The sequence below is a fragment of the Rousettus aegyptiacus genome, unplaced genomic scaffold (assembly GCF_014176215.1).
Source record: "Rousettus aegyptiacus isolate mRouAeg1 unplaced genomic scaffold, mRouAeg1.p scaffold_m13_p_8, whole genome shotgun sequence".
Lineage (NCBI taxonomy): Eukaryota > Metazoa > Chordata > Mammalia > Chiroptera > Pteropodidae > Rousettus > Rousettus aegyptiacus.
In genome coordinates this window covers 18122715-18143014 of record NW_023416311.1, presented here as the reverse complement: position 1 = coordinate 18143014, position 20300 = coordinate 18122715, and the positions used below count along the sequence as shown (strand labels likewise).

The 20300-nt window shown below is 47.3% G+C and overlaps 1 protein-coding gene across 1 annotated transcript; it reads left to right on the top strand.

Annotated features, from left to right (window-relative positions):
• Positions 1–13066: 13066 nt before the first annotated feature.
• On the top strand, positions 13067–18699 carry CORO1A (coronin 1A). Its single transcript, XM_016155013.2, has 11 exons — positions 13067–13197; positions 14776–14974; positions 16182–16304; positions 16403–16532; positions 16619–16803; positions 16963–17082; positions 17310–17414; positions 17516–17661; positions 17779–17836; positions 17946–18161; positions 18476–18699. The coding sequence occupies exons 2-11, from the start codon at positions 14777–14779 to the stop codon at positions 18578–18580; spliced, it is 1386 nt and encodes a 461-aa protein (XP_016010499.1). The 5' UTR covers positions 13067–13197; position 14776; the 3' UTR covers positions 18581–18699.
• The last annotated feature ends 1601 nt before the right edge of the window (positions 18700–20300 follow it).

The following is a 20300-nucleotide window of genomic DNA, read 5'->3' as shown; positions in this document are numbered from 1 at the left end:
TAGAACTTAGGTTATGCGAAATGAAAAAGTTTTACAGATCTGCTGAGCAACACTGTGCAGTTAGCAATAATGTGCAACACACTTACTAATTATTGAGAGTAGACCTCATGCGTTTTTTTACTATAATAAAAAAATTGGAACAAATTAATGAGTTTAGCAAAGTTGCAGGATACTAGGTGAATATACAAAATTTATGATATCATTTGCAGTGAACAATCCAAAAAGGAAATTAAGAAAGCAATTCAATTTATAATAGCATCAAAAATAATGAAATAAGAATAAATTTAACAAAAGAAGTACAAAACATATACTCAAACTTCAAATAATTGTTGAAATAAATTTAAGAAGGTCTAAATAGGAGGAGGAATGAGGAACTGTCGCAGTTGTGGTTGCTGTTTGCAGTGGTCTAGGGAGGAAAAAGCTGACACTCTTCGTAATGGCTGCTGTCTGCTTCCCAGATCCTGGAACTCACATAGTGCTGTGGAGAAGATGTTCACAATCCAAACAGGTAACCAGCAATGAGGACCTGCTTGTCCCAATGGGAAATCCTTATAAGGGGTCTCTTTCAAAAATGTATCGTGTGTGGAAAATGTGTAGGTTATAAGAATGTACAGCTTTTGTCCCAGTTTATCTTTCCATTTACTGGATACATTCATGGAAGGTACATAACAGGTTTTTGTTGGAAGAAACAAAAAGAAATCACAAATAATGGGGTTTATGCCGGTTACAAACAAGGATCCTGCATATCTCAAAGATGCGAGAGTAAATTATATGTTATGATCAATAAACTTGTTTTACAATAAAATAAGGTCTAAATAAGGGAAAGACACTCTGTATCCATGGATCAGAAGACATAATATTGTTAAATTGATCTACAGATTAAACACAATCTCTATCAGAGTCTTAATGCTTTTTTTGGTAAAAATTGACAAGTATATTCTAAAATTCATATGGAAACTCAGGAGTTCCAAAATAGACAAAACAATCTTATAAAAGAATAGAGTTGGAGGACTCACACTCCCCAATTTCAAAACTTACTATCAAGTTATGTAAAGATAGTGTGGTATTGGCATAAGGATGGACATCTAGATCAATGTGATAGGATCTGGAGTCCATAAATAAACCCATATATCTACAGTCAATTAATTTTCAACAAGGGTGCTGAGACCATTCAGTGGGGAAAAGAACAATCATTGAACAAATGGCGCTAGGATAAATTGTACATACACATGCAAAAGCATGAATTCGGACTTCCTGTCTCACATCTTATATAAAAATTAATTCAAAAAAGATCAAAAGCCTATATGTAAAAGCTAAAACTATAAAACTTGGAAGTAAACAGGGATTTTTTCATGGCCTTGAATTTGGCAGTGGTTTCTTAGATATGTCACCAGAAACACAAGCAACAAAAGAAAAATAGATAAATTGACTTTATCAAAATTTAAAACTTTTGAGCTTCAAAAGACACCATCAAGGAAGTAAAAAAATCCACAGAACAAGAGAAAATATTTATAAATTATACATCTTATATAGGACTTACATCCAAAATACATAAAGAACTCTTACAATTCAGTATTTAACAGACAACCCAATTGAAAGTGTGCAAAGAATCTGAGCAGAAATTCCTCCAAGAAAAATATACAAATGGCCACTAAGCACATGAAAAGATGCTTAACATCATTAGTCATTAAAGAAATGCAAATAAAAAGCACAGCGAGATTCCTTTTTATTTTCACTAGGATGGCTATAATAAAAGAATTAGGTAATAAGTTTTGGCAAGGAAATTTTTAGATAGAGGCCACCTACCCTACTTCCCGTGACAAATACTGGTCTCACTGGCCAATTTGAGGCAAGTAACCATTCCTGTCTCTGTCACTGGCACAAGAAATAGGAGTTCCATGATTGAGTTAGACAAATCGTTTGGAGTGAATAGAGGTTGGGTGGGCAACAATCGTATCATTGCTACAGACTTCCAAAGGAATTTCTAGTTCTTATCGCTAGGATATAGATGATAACCAGGCAAAAACCATAGACGTATACTGCACCATCAGAAACAGCTGGAATGTGGTGATAAAAATCATAACGTGAATACTGGCCTCTGCCACTAACTTAGTGGGTGGATCTAGAGGTCACTTCACTCTTCGGTTCTCAGTTTCTCCAGATGAAATGGTTCCTTTCAGCTTTGAAATATGTGAATATATATATTGCATTATAGCGATGGAAAGATGGGTCACGTACATTTCTGTGACTCGAATAAGAACATTTTAACTTTATAGCTACCATTCAATTCTTATTATCCTAATATTTATATATTTTAAGACATGAGAATCTTATCATAAGAAACAGAGGTGATTCAGTGACAATAGCTATCTAAATCATGCAGTTTAGTCTGTGTTTTTGTCCACCCTGATTTTACTTTGGGGAACTATAGTGGTCATGATATTTACCTCTCGACATCCATTCTATTTTAAATGATTGATCTAAGCTCCCATTCTCAGTCCAAGAGGTTTGTAGATGATTGACTCCACCCTCCCAACTTGAGGAGTGGGCACTTGACTGAGGCGGGGCCTCTTGGTCTATTCCCTCTCTCTGACCATAGGGATTGGTTCAAGGATCGGTAAGTGGCCCCAGCAGGCCCAATGAGAGTTAGCCCATGACTTCTGCTGGAAAAGAGAAGCTCTCTTTTTCCTGGGGTTGTTTGTCTGGAAGGTTATAAATCTGGAGCTTCTGGTGGTCATCTTTGCCACCACCAGAGAGAACCTGTCCCAAAATTTAACACATAAAGAAGAAAGAGAATCTCGACGATCTTGAGAGGATCATTTGAGAGCATCTGGATCCAGTCTCTGGACTTATCAGCTGTGTAAACCACTAAATTCCTTTATATCTCTCTCTCTCTCTCTCTCTCTCTCTCTCTCTCTATATATATATATATATATATATATATATACACACACATATATACATATACACACACATATTTATTTATTTATACACACACATATATATTTATTTATATTTATATTTATATTATTTATTTATTTTTGCTTCCATTGGTTTAAACTGTTTCTGTAACGGCAACCCAAAAAGACCTGACTAATAAAGATGAATTCCTTGCTTATAGTTTGAATTAAATGCTCTGATGCTGTATAAATGAGAGTAAAATCTGGATATAGACGAAAGGGAATGGGTTTAGAAATAGCCACATACAAAGTGAAAAAGAAGTTATAGTTATTTTATTTTACTCAAGAGCTACTATATCCCTTTTTCTTTCCCTCTTTGGTTTTATTTACCATAAGGAAGGAAACAGGTCACCTTATGGATATTTGAAAACATCTAAAGACTTAGTGTCCACTTGCTGTGTGTGTAAACGGCAGTCAGGTGTAAAAAAGAGATAGGGATCTTGTCTCAAACGGAGTAATATGGTGCCGTGGGAGTTCAGACCCAGGATTTTGTTCAGACTCTGTTTGTCTGTGGTCATTGGGTTTCATCACCTATAAAAAGAGAAAGCTGGACTAAGATCCCTTCTAGTATTGATGTCCTTAGATTCTATTGCAGACATCTCCTGGAGGGCTGTAGGAAGAATTTGTATCACTTACCAATACCCCAACTGGGGCTGACAAGGCTTTGGGATGGAATTCTCCCTGGGGTCATGTGAGGTAAGCTTGGTTTGTTAATTCCAAAATGGAAGCTGATCAGTAGTGAGTCTGACTTTTGAAAATGCAGTGTGGTGGAAATAAATCAAGCTGGGGACCTTCTTTGCTGAATGGCCTTTGCTTTATGTGCATATCAATTCTGCTTTTAAAATCATTCAAACCCTGCTGGCTGTTCATCTCATCTTGACTCTGAGAGCTGAGAAAGCCTGGGATGCCCTTGGCTTCATGCACAGCTAGATGTAGAGCTCAACAAAGTCATCAGCTCAATCTCTGTCTCTCTCTTTCCTATTCCTCATGCCCACTTGGTTTTTGTTTGTTGGCTTCATTTTCAGGAAGGTTTTCTCACATACTGACAGAAATTTCTCCAAAAAAGACATTGATTCTGCTTCAACCCCTGGGCCAGCTGAGCTGGACAGGCACAAATTCTACATCCATTATTCTGAAGAATAAAGGAGGAATCTTGACATGAGATTGACATGGTCAGATCTGTGCATTAGGGAGATGGAGTCTGGTTGAGGAACAGGATTGGAAGCAATGAAGGAGACTAGAATAGGGGAAATTATTCTGGCTCTTGGAATCATTCTGAGTAAAAATGAGGAGGCTTGCACAGGGTAATGGCAGTGGGAACAGAGGATGGATTGGCCAGGAAAGAAAATAATGAAGGTAGAATATATAAGAGTTAGTTGCTTAGCAGTGTTGGGAAAGAAGAATTTATGATAATTGAATGCCAATTACATGTTGGGCCCTGTGCTGGGGAAATAAAACTCAGTCTGGAAGAGGAGCCGGACCTGTAAACAATTACTGTCTAGTGTACTAATTACCATGATAGAGGGATGCACCAGGGCCCACTAGCACACGGGACAAAAGAAACCATTTAAAGAGAAGCTATGTGGGGGAGGGGAGTGTAAGGGAAGACTTCACAGAGAAGGAAATTTTGACCTGAGCCTTAAAGGATGAGTAAGGTATGTAAGAGTTTGATATAAAAAGGAGTAAGGGATTTTAGGCCTGTGTCGAGGGCAAAGAACAGAGTCTAAAAACTTGTTGGCCAGAAAAGCCACATCCAAATCAAAGACATTTAGTGTTGCTCATATAACATTTTTAGAAAAATTTCAATTAGTTGCCAGCATTAGAAAGATCTTTTATATACCTTTTTATACTTTCGTATAAAAAAAAATCTGTATTTCTAACTTATCTTGAAAACCCAGGTTTAGCTACACAAGGCCCACACTCTTGCATGGCAGCAAAGGGCTAGTTCAGCCCCAGCCCTTCTATTCCCTGTTATAATTCACCAGATCCACATCAACGATTCATGTTACCTGCCTAGTCCTCTGAGACAGTCACAAAGTTCTGGAGTGGTTCACTCCTCAGCAGGGAACCGGAACTCTACTCTTCTCCTGTAGAAGTCTGAGGGTTCAGCCTCTGAACCAGAAGAATGAGGGGGTGTGTCGAGCTTGGGTAATGATGAGCAGCAAAGCCAGAAAGGGGAAGGTCACGAAGGGCCTCATATTGCATGCCGAGGTGCCGTGTCCAGCAAGTGGTAAATCCTGGCATGTCCAGCGCGGCCCTGGAAAATAAACCTGAGTGGGAACGGTGAGAAATGAAGAAAAGAAAGAAGACAGAAAGCAGGGATCAGGAGGTCCACTGCCCACTGATGGTGGACAGTGGTGCAGTTTTATTTTTGCAAGCTGCTTTTCTACAGGATCATATTAATTGGCATAAGCAGTTTCCCTTAGGCATAACAACACTGTTTCTTCTACTTTTCCCAAGCCATATCTTCTCATAACCTTTATCTTCTCAGGACCTTCAGCTGTTTGCCTGCCTGCGGCTGTTTATACTTTCTTATTCTCAGCAGGAGTCTGCAGAGGCCAGGTAACCCTCGGTTGCCCTCGCAGATTGTAAGGACCTTGGCAGCTTACAACTCACTCTCCAAACTGAGGGAGCATCAACTTTTTCCTAGAGTTGCTGAGGAGCTGGTAGTTTTGTAAGGTGGCCGTGTTATGACCAGGAGAGTGGCTCTGGCAATGCAGTAAAAGATGAACAAGAGGAAGGTGATTAGTTAGGGAGCTAGTACAATGATCCAAGCAACACAACTCAGGCAGCAGTGGTGGGCATGGAGAGACAGGGAGAGATTCCATGTCAAGACTTCCCCCTCTGCGAGGCCTGCCCCACTGTGCTAAAGGGACATGCAATTCAAGCCATACGGTTGGTAGTCAGAAGTAGGGAGCGATGGCTGCAGGTTTGGACCACAGAGGCTGATTGAGGGTTGTCAAAGTGTGTGGTTGAAGCTGTGGACGTGGATGAGACAGCGCGGGGAGTTCGGGTGTGATGAGATGAGGCGGGATCCTGGGGAACACGCCATACATATCATGTTAAGCAAAGGGAGAGGTGCTCTGCAAGGGATTCAGAGAGAGAGCTGCAGAGCAGAGAACCAGGAGAGAGCAGGGCCCAGAGGAAGGGGTTAGGCAGTGACATTAGATGGTCACCAAAATGTGCTTGTATGACTAATGATCAGGTTAAGGTTACCAGTGGCCTCGGCGAAGGCCAGTCTGTGTGGAATGGTAGGAGCATAACGCAGACTCGTGTAGGTGGAAGAATGAGTGGGAAATGAGGAAGTGGAGACAGTGAGTGTAAACAGCTCTTTCAAGAAACTACTGCGAACAGTAAGAATGTGATACGGAAGTGGTTTAAGATTGCCAAATTGAGAGAGGTTCTCCCAAAGACGCAGGGGACTTAAACTTTTTTTTTTTTTTTTTTTTAATCACTGAAGAGAGAGGGTCTGTGGAGAGAAGAATTTGGCAGGATGGGAGAAAGGGGTTAAGCAATGGAGTGAGCTCACTGAGGAAATGGGCAGGAATGTGTCCCGAGGCGGTGGAATCAGCCTCGGGCCCAAGGAGAATACTTCCTCTATGATAAAAGTCTATGGCTGTTTATAGAAGATGGAGATGCTGTTGCCGGTGGGAGCAGAGGGGTCAAAAGAGTTCTCACCACTCTTCTCCATAAAATTGGAGTAATGGCCATCTCATCAAGGGGAGGAAGGCAGCCTGAATAGATAACTAGTGAGAAGGTTGACTTAGGCCTGAGCCTGTAGGCATGGCATACTTACATGGCTCCTGCTTAAGGCTGGGATTGGTTCTTGAGTGTGGAACAGGGCTGAGGCTGCAGGTAGATGGAAGACCATAGCTGTGAGAAGGCCCGTAACCTCTTACAATGAAATCCTGTCACTTATTTACTTAGAAACTTGTGTGGGCTTCTACTTCCCTATAGGAGCGCATTCCTTAAGAAGACAGAGGTTGAGGTCCTCCATGATCTGCCTCCTGCTGATCTTCCCAGTTTTGTCACTTTCTCCTTTATCCCAAGCACTTGAAGTTTCAGCCATGGTGAAGAGTGCACCATTCCCTAAAATGTCATTGTTTTTTCCTTGCCTTGATCTAAATTGCTTTTCTCCTTCTCTCCTTCCTTCTCTGCCTGGCAAATGCCTATTCAAGACCCAGTTTAAATGTGATGTCATCCATCCAGTCCATAACATCTACTGAGTGTCTACCATATTCCAGTCCTGGTTCACCCTCCTGACTCTATTGCTCTCCACCTTTGCGCATACCTCTTCTTCGAGAGGTCATTCGGACAGTTTGAATGGACTCATGGGTTTCAGAGTCAAGCAGATTTGTATTTGAATTCCAGTTGACATGACCTTGGGTAGGTTGCTTATCTCCTCTGAGCCTCAGTTTTGTCATCTGTACAGAGAGGAAGACAATAAAATACCTCAGAGGGCTCTTGAGACTCTTTAGTGACCTAGTGCTGCTTGGAGCAGTCGGGACTCTTGGTTGTAAGTGATAGAACATAATTTTTTCTTTTTTTTTCTCTCTTTTTTAAATTTTTTAATAGCACCACATTTTTGACCCCCTTTACTCCATCTACCTCCCTCCTCCCACCTCCCCCTGCACCCTCTGGTAACCACTAGATTATTGTCCATGTCCATGAATCTCTGTTTGTCCTGCTTGTTTGTTGCTTTTAGGTTTATGTCCCACAAATAAGTGATATTTGGTTTTCAACTTTTTCTGTCTGGCTTATTTCACTTAGCATGGTTATCTCGAGGTCCATCCCTGTTGTCACAAGTGGCAGTTTTGCATCTCTTCTTATGGCTGAGTAATATTCCATCATATATATGTACCACAGCTTCTTTAGCCAATCATCTATCCTGGGACACTTTATTTGCTTCCCTGTCCTGGCCACGGTGAATAATGCTGCTATGAACATCAGTGTGCAAATATCTTTATAGATGTGAGTTTTCAAGTCTTTGGGGTAAATACCCAGCAGAAGGATTGCTGAGTCATATGATAGATCAATTCTTAGTTTCTTTTGTCTTTACTCATATTATCCATCCTATCCAATTCTTTGTTTTTAGAGGAACCTCCATACTGTTTTCCATAGTGGCTGTATCAATTTGCAGTCCCACGAGCAATGTATGAGAGTTCTTTTTTCTGTGCATCCTCTCCAACATCTGTAATTACTTGTTCTGTTGATAACAGCTATTCTAACAGATGTGAGATGGTATCTCATTGTGATTTTGATTTGCATTTCCCTAATAGCTAGCGATGATGAGCATCTTGTCATATATTTGTTGGCCATTTGTATGTCCTCTAGGGAGAAGTGTCTGTTCAGGTCCTCTGCCCATTTTTCAATTGGATAGTTGTTTTTTTTTTCCTTGTTATTGAATTGTATGAGTTTTTTGTACATTTTGGATATTAGGCTGTTATTGAAGGCATTGCTTGCAAATATATTTTCCCATTTGAGTGGTTGTCTCTTTCCCTTCTTGATGGTTCTTTTGCTGTGCAGAAACTTTTTAGTTTGATGTAGTCTCATTCATTTATTTTAGCTTTTACTCCCCTCGCCTTTGAGGTCAAATTCATAAAATCCTCTTTAAGTCTAAGGTTCATGAGTTTAGTTCCTATGTTTTCTTTAATGCGCTTTATTGTTTCAGTTCTTATATTCAGGTCCTTAATCCATTTTGAGTTAATTTTGGTGTGTGGTGATAGACAACAGTCTAGTTTCATTCTTTTGCAGGTGGCTTTCCAGTTTTCTCAGCACCATTTGCTGAAGAGGCTTTCCTTTCTCCCTGTATGTTTTTGGTTTTTTCGTTGGAAATTATTTGCCCATATAAACATGAGTTTATTTCTGGACTCTCGATTCTGTTCCATGTGTCTGTGTAGACACACATGGGTATTTTTCTGCCAATACCGTGCTGTTTTGGTTATTGTGACTTTGTAGTAGTATAATTTGACATTGGGCAGAGTGATGCCTTTAGCCTTGTTCTTTTTTTCAGGATGGCTTTAGCAATTCAGGGTCTTTTGTGCTTCCATAAAGATCTGATGATTTTTTAGAACCTAATTTTTAAAATCTCCTTTTACAATTGATTTGTTTGGATCTGATTCTAAAGAAAGTCTGTGTATTACAGTTGTGGGATATATTTCTTAAGACTCTTTTAATATGATTTCCTCCTCTTTTATTTTAGGCAAGGCAATTCTTGGTTGACCTCACAGATTGCAAGGACCTTGTCATCTTACAATCCCTTATTTATTTGTTTGTTTGTTTTTATACCTACACCACCTGGTCTTCCTAGGTGGTCTCCAGGTATTAACCGGTCCTGACCCTGCTTAGCTTCCAAGATCAGATGGGATCAGGCTTGCTCAGGGTGGTATGGCCATAGATCCCTCCTTTTTTTTTTAATGCTATATATTCGTTGAAGCTAGATCATTTGTCCTATAAAATTGTCCAAGTTCTAGATTTAGGTAATTGTTTCCTGTGGTGTTATTTAACCTGTTCTTCTGTCTCTTATTTATTATAAACTAGTAGTTATGATGTCTGCTTGTCCTACTTTTTGTGATGTTAAGATTGACTGCTGGGTTCATTTTTTTTCAGGTGATCATGGAAATTTGAACATAATTTGGGTATTTGATAATGTTAAGAAATTATTGTTAAATTTTTTAGGTGTAATTATGTATTACATAATGGCATTGTGCTTTGGTAAAAAAAAAAATTCTTGTCTGACATGCAATAACATAGATGAATCACAAAACATTATGCTGAATGAAAAAAGCCAGACCCATTATGTATGATTTCATTTTTATGAAACATTCTAGAACAGGAAAAACTAATCTATACTGACATAAAGCAGATCAGTGGTTGCCTGGGGCTGAGGGTAAAGATTGATTGTAGAATAGCATGAGGAAAATTTTTAGGGATGATAGCAATATTCCATATCATGATTATGGTGGTAATTATAAGTGTTTATATCTTTGTCAAAACTAATTGAACTATGCACTTACAATGAGGTGTGTTTTATTGCATGGAAATAAAGATGAATTTTATTGTATGTAAATAAATTTGATTTTAAAAGGAAACAAGGTTACAAGTGGAGTAGAAAGAATCCATTCAAAATAGTCACAAAACCATAATACTTATGTGGAAAATAATCTAAAGTTATACAATGACTTTACAGAGAAAATTATAAAATTATATTAAAGAACATAAAAGAACATATAAATATATAGAAAAATGCATTATTTTTGTGGATGGAAGTCTTAATATTCTTCCCAATTTAATCAATAAAGTTATGCAATTTTATTAAAAATTCTAAGAGGTTTTTTAAAAGTCTTTATCTGCCACGAGTAAATACGGAAGTATTTAAGTTGAAATGCTATGCTGTCTGGGATTTGTTCAATAGATTCCAAGAAAATAATGTGGAACAAGAAAGGAATCAATATTGGCTGTGTTTTGATAACTGTTGACGCCTAGTGATGGGCACATACTCTAGAAAGGGAGTAATACTCCCTTTGTAAGGTGAGGAAACAGCACTAGGCTGGGGTGGCAGGAGACAGTGAAGCTATGGGTCTCCAGGTCTGTCTGCCTCCAACATGCTCTACAGCCTCTTTAGGGTGGGACAGATCAGAGAAGGCCTTGCAGGCCTTGCCAAGGAGTTTGGACTTTATCCTGTGTACAGCATTCACTCCCTCTTCACTGTATGAATCTGGCAGCCTGGAAGGGCCCCTGGTCCTGTCTTCCTTTGTGATGGGTGTGCCAGTCAGAACTCTTTCAGTAGCAAGAGTGAGAAATCCAACTCAAACTTAATGTCCTATGTAGAAAAAGGAAGTTATGCCTTATGTAACATAAAGGTTAAGGGGTTCACACACAGCTCGATCCATGTACTCAAACGATGTCATGAGTATGTCTTCAAATCTTGTGCCTGCAGTCCTCCGTGGGAGCTCATTCTGGCCAGCTTTCCCTACATGGTGACAAGATGCGCACTACTAATGCTGGGCTTACTAAACCCCAGTGGAAAGAGGAGCTTCTTTTTCCTAGCAGTATCAATAAGTCTGCTTCTCATTATGTAGACCTGAGAATGCCCGACCCTGAACCAATCAAAAATGGTCGCTTTGACTGGGGAAGCATGCGCCATGCGCCTACCCTGGACCTCCCCACGAACCTCAGGGATCGCCAATGAGGAATGTTTTGTTTCCCAAAGGAAAATCCGGATGTAGATGCCAGTAAAGAGGGGATAGTAAGATGCTGGGCCAGCAGCACCCTGCAGAAACACCCTCCAACACCCCTCACCGAAGACGTGAGCCTCTTCTTAACCACACAGAGAGCCTCATGGCAGGGCCTTCGCCGCCCACTGTGGAACTAACTCTCACTCTTGTGTTCACTGGACATCACTCCCCATCATTTCCACCACTGGCCTTGCATCTGTCCCCTGCAGCAGCCCGTACCTGTCAGCTCCATCCCGCGCTGCAGACTAACTAGAAGGTGAAAGCGGCATCTGTGCTCCCCCAACCTGTGTCACTCCAGGCCTGCCAGGCTCACCGCCTTTGTGGATATGGTTTTCAGGTCCTTCACCGACATGTTTGTTCTCTGCTTGGAAATTAAGCGCTCCAAGGCTGAAGGCAGTGTGTGCCTGAGTTTTCTCTCTGTGAAATGGTGGTGGTATCTGGCACTAGGGGCGTTGTGAGGGTTAAATGAGAGTAGCATATTTTTAGTGTTCAGAACACTGCCCGGCACATAGTAGTCACTCAGTAAATACCAGCTGTTATTCTTATCACTGCAGCTGGAGACTGCACAGCAAAGTCCCTGCCCAGCCCTGCCCAATAGCGGGCTCCCGGATACAACATGACCCCCTGGTTTTTACAACAGAATAATCTGTAGAACACCTTCACGTACATTGTGTTCATAGCTTTGTGAGGTGGGAAGGACAAATTGTATTTGTCCCTCATTTACAGATGAAGAAACTGAGGTTCAGAGAAGTTGGACCTCTTGCCCAAGATCATTTAGCCAATCAGTGGTGGAGGTAGGATTTGAACTCGTATCTTGAAAAATCACATTATAGGGCCTTTGCTCAGGCTGTCCCTCAGCCTACAAGACTTTCTCTAGTCACACCTGGTGGCTCTTTCTCATCCTTTCAGGTCCAGACCAAATGTTCTGTAAATAGTAATAATGATAAGAGCTAACCTTTTTTAAGTACTTGTTACATTCCAAATGAGGCGCATAAGGCTTTCCTTTCCCCATTATCTTAAGAGGCAGGTATGACTCTGTTTCAGAGGGGAAATGTGAGGCTGAGAGAGGTTAAGTAACATGCCCAAGGTCACTCAGTGGGTGTGACAGCCAGGAGCGAAACTCATAAAGCCCTCTGATTCTAGAATAGGCCTTTCGTGCCCCCCGCGTTGCTACCTCCAGAAGCCGGTCTCTGTATCCAAAGATGGGCACAGACCCCCTCCTTCCCCCCAAGTCTGAAGTCCGGGCTTCCGCCCCTGCCTAGCTCCCTTCGAGCTGTCATTTGCTCCCCTCCTTCCAGCAGACTGAGAGCTTCTTGGAGGTGGGAAGCTGACTCATTCACCTTTGTAGCCCCTGCACAGACAGGTGCCCCTAAATGAAGTCATGAGACCTAAGAGGTTAAGTGACTCTTGCAAGGCAACCCATTTGTAAATATGGGATCCTGGACAAGACCCCGAGTCTCCTGGGTGCAGGTCAGTGCGGGGCTCTCCCTCATTCTTGCCCGGTCCTGTGCTTCGCTCCCTGCCTGTGGGGGGAGAGAAGGCAGCACAGCCTTAGCGGGGGCGGTCGTGGGGACCTGTACAAAGGCCTGATGGGCCCGATGCCAGGTAAAGAACGGCAAGTAGGCTGGGAGAGGACTGAAGGAGGGAAGCAGGATCATGATATTTTTGCGTTTTGACATTAAAAACGTGCAGATTAGATTGTCAGCAACTGGCCAGCTGAGTCTGTCTTGGTTTGGAACTGGCAGCGCAGGGTGCCGAGCTTCTGGGCAGACAGAGGGAGAAGGAGGCTGCGGGCTGGTGGGGCAAGGCGGCGCCTCTGCGGAGGGAAGGGCTCTCCCCTTTAAGAGCTCCGCCCAAAGGGGCGCTGCCACCCCTAAGGAGGCGGGCAGCCGCCGCTTCTCATTCATTGTCTTGACAAGAGCATCCTCAGCAGGCAGTCTCTGGCTCCTCCAGCGCCTTCCTCCTCCTCTCCCTCCTCCATTTGGAGGTCTCAGCAGCAGGTAAGCATGGGGTCCCCAGGGAAGGGACTAGGCACCACTGCCCTGGGCCACCTGTGGGGCAGGCAGGAGCTTGGCAGAAGCCGACTGTGGGGGCGGACGGACTGTCAGAGCAGGGCTGGTGCTGGGATGAGGACAGAGCCCGTGCTCACCCTGTGTGGAGAGGATGAGCCTGAGGGTGTGGGTGCACGTGGGAGGGTCCATTTGCGTGTCCAACAGCACCACGGAAGAGGCAAGGGTAAGAGGCCACGGCAACCAAGATGGAGGTGGGGGAGCTAGGGATCAGGACACATGCAGCTGGACTCTCCCCAGAATGGGAGTCTTGGGGGTGGGGGTGGGGGACAGGGTGGGGTGAGTCTAGCCGCTGCCCTGAGCTTGGAGACAGGAAGGGGTTCAGAGCAAAACAAGAAAAGACCAAGTTCCCCTTTTGGTGGTTTCTGGGCCTGGTACCTGCGGTGGGGGAGGAGGCTGGGTGGGGCGATGGCTTCCTGTCCCCCAACCTCCAGTTTGGGGCTCCCTGCTCCCCAGACTCAGCTTCTCTCCTGGGAATGATCCCCTGTCCCCAGACTGTTTCTCCTCACAGTCACATATGCTGCTCACTGGGAGCCTCCTGGAGACTCACAGGATGGACCAGGCGGGCTGGAGCCCCCAGTGAGAAGGGCCAGGCCCTAAGGCCTGGCAAATGGGTAAAACCGAGTAGAGGCCCTGGCGAGGGTTGCCTCCCTGCAGGCGGCATAGCCCTTATACTCCCCAGGCCCCAATCCTGGTGCTTAGGGAGCCAGAGGAAGTCCCCTCATCCATGCTTACCCTCCACCTAGCTGGACCTCAAAGAAGTCAGCACCAGCCTCTCCCTTCCTGTGTACAGTTCCGGTGGGGGTGGAGATGGCACTTAGGGCACCTGCTTAAGTGGAGGCGAGAGGCAGAGGAGTGGGGAGGAGGAGAAACGGAACTGGAGCCATCCGCCTGAGCCATCTGCCCCTTTCTGGTGCCTAGAGGCCTACTGGGGAAGCCATTCTGCCACTGAAGATGTGCCTCCTGGGCTGGCCCACGCACCACTTCCTTCTGCGTGTCCAGCCCTGTGCCAGGAGGCAAGGGAGGCCAGTCCTGCCCCTGCCTATAGGAAGCTCCCCATGTGGGTCTGAGGGATGTGAGGTCCGACACTGAGACTGAGGGAAACTCCCTCCACACTGTCTGCGCTGAAGCCCCGGAGTGTGAACCTTCAGAGAGAAAGGCTGTGTCTGTCAGTCATTTGACAAATCACACTAGGTGCTGCCCCACACCTGGCCCTGCTGTGGAGGCCCAGGGCACTGAAGGGAGGCCTGAGGGGGTGTGGAGAAGGTGGGCCTTGCAGGTTAGCTGGGAGTGAGGAGGGGTGGGGAAGGCAAGAGGTGGGCGAGGGTAGCAGGACGTCAGTTACAGAGGAGAGTGAGGGGCAGGGAGACCTGAACTATGATGCTGGGGACGTCAGCTGAGACCTTAAGCAGCAAGCTGAGGGGTGGCCTGGGGGAGACTGGGAACACCGTAAGGTCAGAGTTGACCCGAAGGGAGAAAAGCTCTCAACCCCAGTGCCACCCCCTCCAGGATGAGCCGGCAGGTGGTTCGTTCCAGCAAGTTCCGCCATGTGTTTGGACAGCCGGCCAAGGCCGACCAGTGCTATGAGGATGTGCGTGTCTCACAGACAACCTGGGACAGTGGCTTCTGCGCTGTCAACCCCAAGTTCGTGGCCCTGATCTGCGAGGCCAGTGGGGGCGGGGCCTTCCTGGTGCTGCCCCTGGGCAAGGTGAGCCTCTGGAGCCCTGGGAGCAGCAGTCCTCCATCTAAGGTGGCCTCTGGCCATCCAATGTCCCCCTCAGGGTCGTGATTAGATTACTGTCAGGAAGCTTTCCTAGGCCACAGTATTGGCATCTGTAAAACTGAGCTGGGCCAGATGAGCCTTAAGCTTTCTCCAGCTCTTATATGGAAACTGAAGCTCAGAGGGGAGATGACATGAGAAGGATCACACAGTGAGTGAGTCCTGAGACCCAAGCCTCATCTAGGGCTTTCTTCTTTCAGGAGCACAGAGAAGGCAAGGCTGGGGTCTAGGCAGGCCCAGCAGTACTCTTAGGGTTGGGAGGAACTCCGGGTCTTGGGCTGTCCAAGCCTTTGGGAACCCAGCAAGCTCTGGCCCCCAGCCCACAGATAGGGACGATGTAAGGCCCTTGCCCCTGCCCCAGCCCTGCCTTCCTTCTGATCCTGTCCCCCTGCTGTCTCTTGACCCCCACCCCTAGCACACTCCTTGCTCTCGTGGGGTGAGACAGGAAGGGGAGATCAGCCCTAAGTTGTTACCTTAAAAGGGCCGATGATAGCAAAAAGAAGAGGAAGTGGTTGTCAGGGCGAGAGCTAGGCCCGCTCTTCACGCAGGAAGCTCTCTGCAGCAGCTGTCCCCGGAAGTGGCCATTTCCAAACCTCTGCTCCTGCCTAGGGGCCAGTTATGCCAGACTTCCCCGATCTCTCTCCACTTGGAAGGACCCGTGCCCACAGCCCCACTGTTCACACAGACTTCCCTGGGGAATCCTAACCTCAGCACAACTGACCCCCAACCCCAACCTGTCCCAGGCCTAGGGCTTTGGCCTGTTTGCCATGGAAGCCTCACCCAGGGAAGCTGTGGTGGGGGTGCAGGCCCCGAGGGCACGAATGAAAAACTGAGATAGAGATGGCAGGAACTTGGACAGGGTCTGACAGTAAGGCAGCACCAGGACCCAGCATGGCCCTCCTGCCCAATCCCGCACCCCCAATCTGTGCTTCCTGTGGCCAGCCCTCCTGAGTTTCCCTGAAAGTTCTGGCCTAAGGCATACAGAGGACCAAACCTTCCCACCCTGGACTTGCTCTGCCTCCCAGGGATCCTGCATTCTTCTTCTCTGTGCCTCTCTGAAGGGGCATGGAGTGGGGGCTGGACTGAGTTTGGAAGGCAAAAGGACCTCCCTCAGAGGCCCTTCTGTGCCCTCTAGACTGGACGTGTGGACAAGAATGTGCCAATGGTCTGTGGCCACACAGCTCCCGTGCTGGACATTGCCTGGTGCCCGCACAATGATAATGTCATTGCCAGTGGCTCCGAGGATTGCACAGTCATGGTAAGTGAGTGGTGGTGGGGACACGGGGACGAGGAGGGGACTCCAGGACGGGATCAGACATTTGGAGCTCTCATGATTCCCTCGCCCCTTCTCTGCAGGTGTGGGAGATCCCAGACGGGGGCCTGACACTGCCACTGAGGGAGCCTGTTGTCACCCTGGAGGGCCACACCAAGCGCGTGGGCATTGTGGCCTGGCACCCCACGGCCCAGAATGTGCTGCTCAGTGCAGGTGCCTGGGGGGAGAAGAGGGGCGGGCTGGTCACCTGACAGCGAGCAGTGAGGCTTATGGCCTCTGACACTGGGGGCATCACCCAGGTTGTGACAACGTGATCCTGGTATGGGACGTGGGCACGGGGGCTGCTGTGCTGACGCTGGGCGCGGATGTGCACCCGGACACAATCTACAGCGTGGACTGGAGCCGAGATGGTGCCCTCATCTGCACCTCCTGCCGTGACAAGCGCGTGCGCATCATTGAGCCCCGCAAAGGCACTGTCGTAGCTGTGAGTTGCCATGCACTGTGACCTTTACCCCGGGACCCTCACCCTTCCTACCCACCACCAACCTGGCCCCTCGATGCTGCCCTCTCTTGCCTCTGGCTGGGGTCTGGCCATTACGATGTGTGGGTGTATGCCTCACCGACCAGCTCCCTTTCCTTCCAGGAGAAGGACCGTCCCCACGAGGGGACCCGGCCCGTGCGTGCTGTGTTTGTGTCAGATGGAAAGATCCTGACCACGGGCTTCAGCCGCATGAGTGAGCGGCAGGTGGCGCTGTGGGACATGGTGAGTGTGGGCATGGAGCAGAGAATCAGAAAACTGGAGGCTTCTTAGTCTCTGCCCTGTCGCCGCTCGGCTGTGTGCCCATGTGCGCGTTTATCCACGGTGAGATGGGGGTTTCCACTGGTTGGTCTGTGAGGGTCCCCTCAACCCTGGGTCACTCCCCAGTGAAGAGCACCACCCCAAGGCCTGACGTGGCCCAGTTCATTCTCACCGCCCACCCGTCTCTACAGAAGCACCTGGAGGAGCCGCTGTCCCTACAGGAGCTGGACACGAGCAGCGGCGTCCTGCTGCCCTTCTTTGACCCTGACACAAACATCGTCTACCTCTGTGGCAAGGTGGCTCAGTTGGGCAGGGGGTCAGGGGAGGGAGGTGGACACAGGGACTTGGCCAGAGGCCTCTGTTGGTGTTGATCCTCCCTTACGGCCACCATCTGCAGGGTGACAGCTCTATCCGGTACTTCGAGATCACTTCAGAGGCCCCATTCCTGCACTATCTCTCTATGTTCAGTTCCAAGGAGTCCCAGCGTGGCATGGGCTACATGCCCAAACGTGGCCTGGAGGTGAACAAGTGCGAGATTGCCAGGTGACTGACCTCTGACCCTGATTTGAGCATGCTCCTTGGCCAGCACTGACCTCATGCTGACCCTTCAGTCCCAGCCCAACTATGCTGTGGGCGCTGCTCACCTTCCTGTTTCCACAGATTCTACAAGCTGCATGAGCGGAGGTGTGAGCCCATTGCCATGACAGTGCCTAGAAAGGTGATGCTCCCATGTCCCTCCCTGGGGTACGGGCCAGTCACTGAGTTTGCAGAGTTGCAGGGTGGTGTGGCCTAAACACTCTCTTAACCAGCCTTGACCTCGTCCACAGTCGGACCTGTTCCAGGAGGACCTGTACCCGCCCACAGCAGGGCCTGATGCTGCCCTCACAGCAGAAGAGTGGCTGGGGGGTCGCGATGCTGGGCCCCTCCTCATATCCCTCAAGGATGGCTATGTGCCCCCAAAGAGCCGGGAGCTGAGGGTCAACCGGGGCCTGGACACGGGGCGTAGGAGGACGACACCAGAGGCCAGTGGTACTCCCAGCTCGGTGAGAGGTGGATGGGAGCCTGGGCATCGGGATGGGAAGATGGGGTAGGGCAGGGGCTGCTGCTGACATGGTCGTTGGCCCAGTGGAAGAAGGCTGGTGTTTGAGGCAGACCCAACTCACAGTGGGGCTGGGAGTGGGTAATCCTGAGGCCTCAGAAAACAGGTTTCAGGCTTATAGGCCTACACCTCTTTGGGCAGCAACTGGCTGAGACATAAGGGCCCAAGCCCTAGGGCTCTTGGGAGGGGGCTTAATGGATGCCAGGGTAAAGAGAGCCGAGGATGGTGGTAGGCCTAATGCAGCGCTGGATTCTCCAGGATGCCATATCCCGGCTGGAGGAGGAGATGAGGAAACTCCAAGCCATGGTGCAGGAGCTACAGAAGCGCTTGGATAGGCTGGAGGAGACAGTCCAGGCCAAGTAAAGCACTCCAGGGCCTTCGGCTGGGGCCTGCCGCATTGCTTCCCTCCGTTCCATTCACATTTCCACGCGTCAGGCCACAGTGGCAGATAAATAACAATAAAATGGCTTTATTTTCTGTTATCTTTCATACTCTGATGACTGGGTCGCCTGAATGCTGGTCTGCTGAACTGACATGCCTCACGCTTCCCCCTCTGTATTCTTGGGGAGACTGACCCATGGCAGGAGCTGAATGCCATAGACCATAGAACAGGTCTTGGTGGGTGAGAGCCACCCCATACTGAAAAGGGTTGGGGGCTTGCCATTTGCCAGCTGGCAGGTCTGAGCTACTCAAGGCCCTAGCCTGGGGCCTCAATAATTTCCATGTTTACTTCAAATCTGCCTTTCCTAGTGAACCACATCAGGTTGCATGCAACTGTACTGAAACTGTTGTTTGTGGGAAAACAATGAGCATTTATGTGACATCTTTCAAACTGTAGGCCCCAGAGATCGAAATGAGGGGTCCCTATCTAAGGAGAAAACTTAGAACCATAGTAACAGCCCAATCCTAGTTTATAGGTGAGTAAACTGAGGCACAGAACAGGCAAGGTGCTTGCTGAAGGGCAGACTCTAAGTCATGTTCTCAGTCTCCCCTTCCAGTTTAGAGCCTTCTCTGCACAGTGCTGCTGCTCTTGAGCCCTTACTGTGGGTTCCACCCCCCAGGCTGGCCTCTGAGAGAGAGGGACCTGAATAGATAGATCTGTCAGGCCCTATCAAGTGAGGACTTGGATGTGGGTTTCTGATATCCAACTTAGCAAATTACCTCCTGAACTGGGACACAGGACTATTAAGAGATGGGTGTCATGGCCACATTAGTTCATACCACACAGGGACCACAGAAAGGACTAAACGTCCCATTCGCTGCCCCTCCTTCTTCAGCATGCCAGAGAAAACCACCTGGGCAGAGAGCTGTGAGGAAGCTGTAAGAATGTCCCTGTCTGCCCAGTTGGGTCTCACCCTCTATGTAAGCCATGTGACCTTGGGCAAGTCACTTCTCTCCAGGCCTCAGTTGCCCAACTACAATATGGGTAGAGATACCATCACAGCTCTGTGAATGCAGTGGGTGCATCCAATCAGGTGTGTGGTAAAGAGAATCAGAAAATCTAGAGCCTGGGCCTGTCAGAGGTGGGGTTCCTCCTCTGAACCTCTCCTGTACAATGGGGATGGCCCTCTGGGGTCCTTTTGAGTAGACTCAGTCACTAGCTCTCTTCCTGGCCCAGGAGAATTGAAAGTTCAGGAAAGGATCCCTGGAACCCAGAAGGGTTAACTTGTCATCAAACCATGACTTCCAGCTTGACCAGTCCATTCTCCCTCCAATAGAAGCAAGAGAGGGAGGTGGGGTGGATGGGTGGATGTACTTTTGGGGCTGAGATTAGCCTTGAAAACACAGGGGAACAGGATGGGTGGGGCAGTTGAAAATTGCAATTTTATACTCCCCAAAGACCCTGGTTCCACCTGGGCCTCAGGGACCTCATCTGTGCAAGGCCTTACCAATCGTGGCACCTGTGTTTAAGCTGATAGTAGAGGCATCACCGGTCCCAACTTTGCAGCTCAGGTCAGCCTTGTTTTCCTGTTCTATCCCCATCCCCTGCCCACACCTCCACTCCTGAAAACTAGTCTCCCCAGGTGCATCTGTGGCTGCATCAAACCATGGGCTAAAAGGGCACTGGACCTTCTCCAGTGGG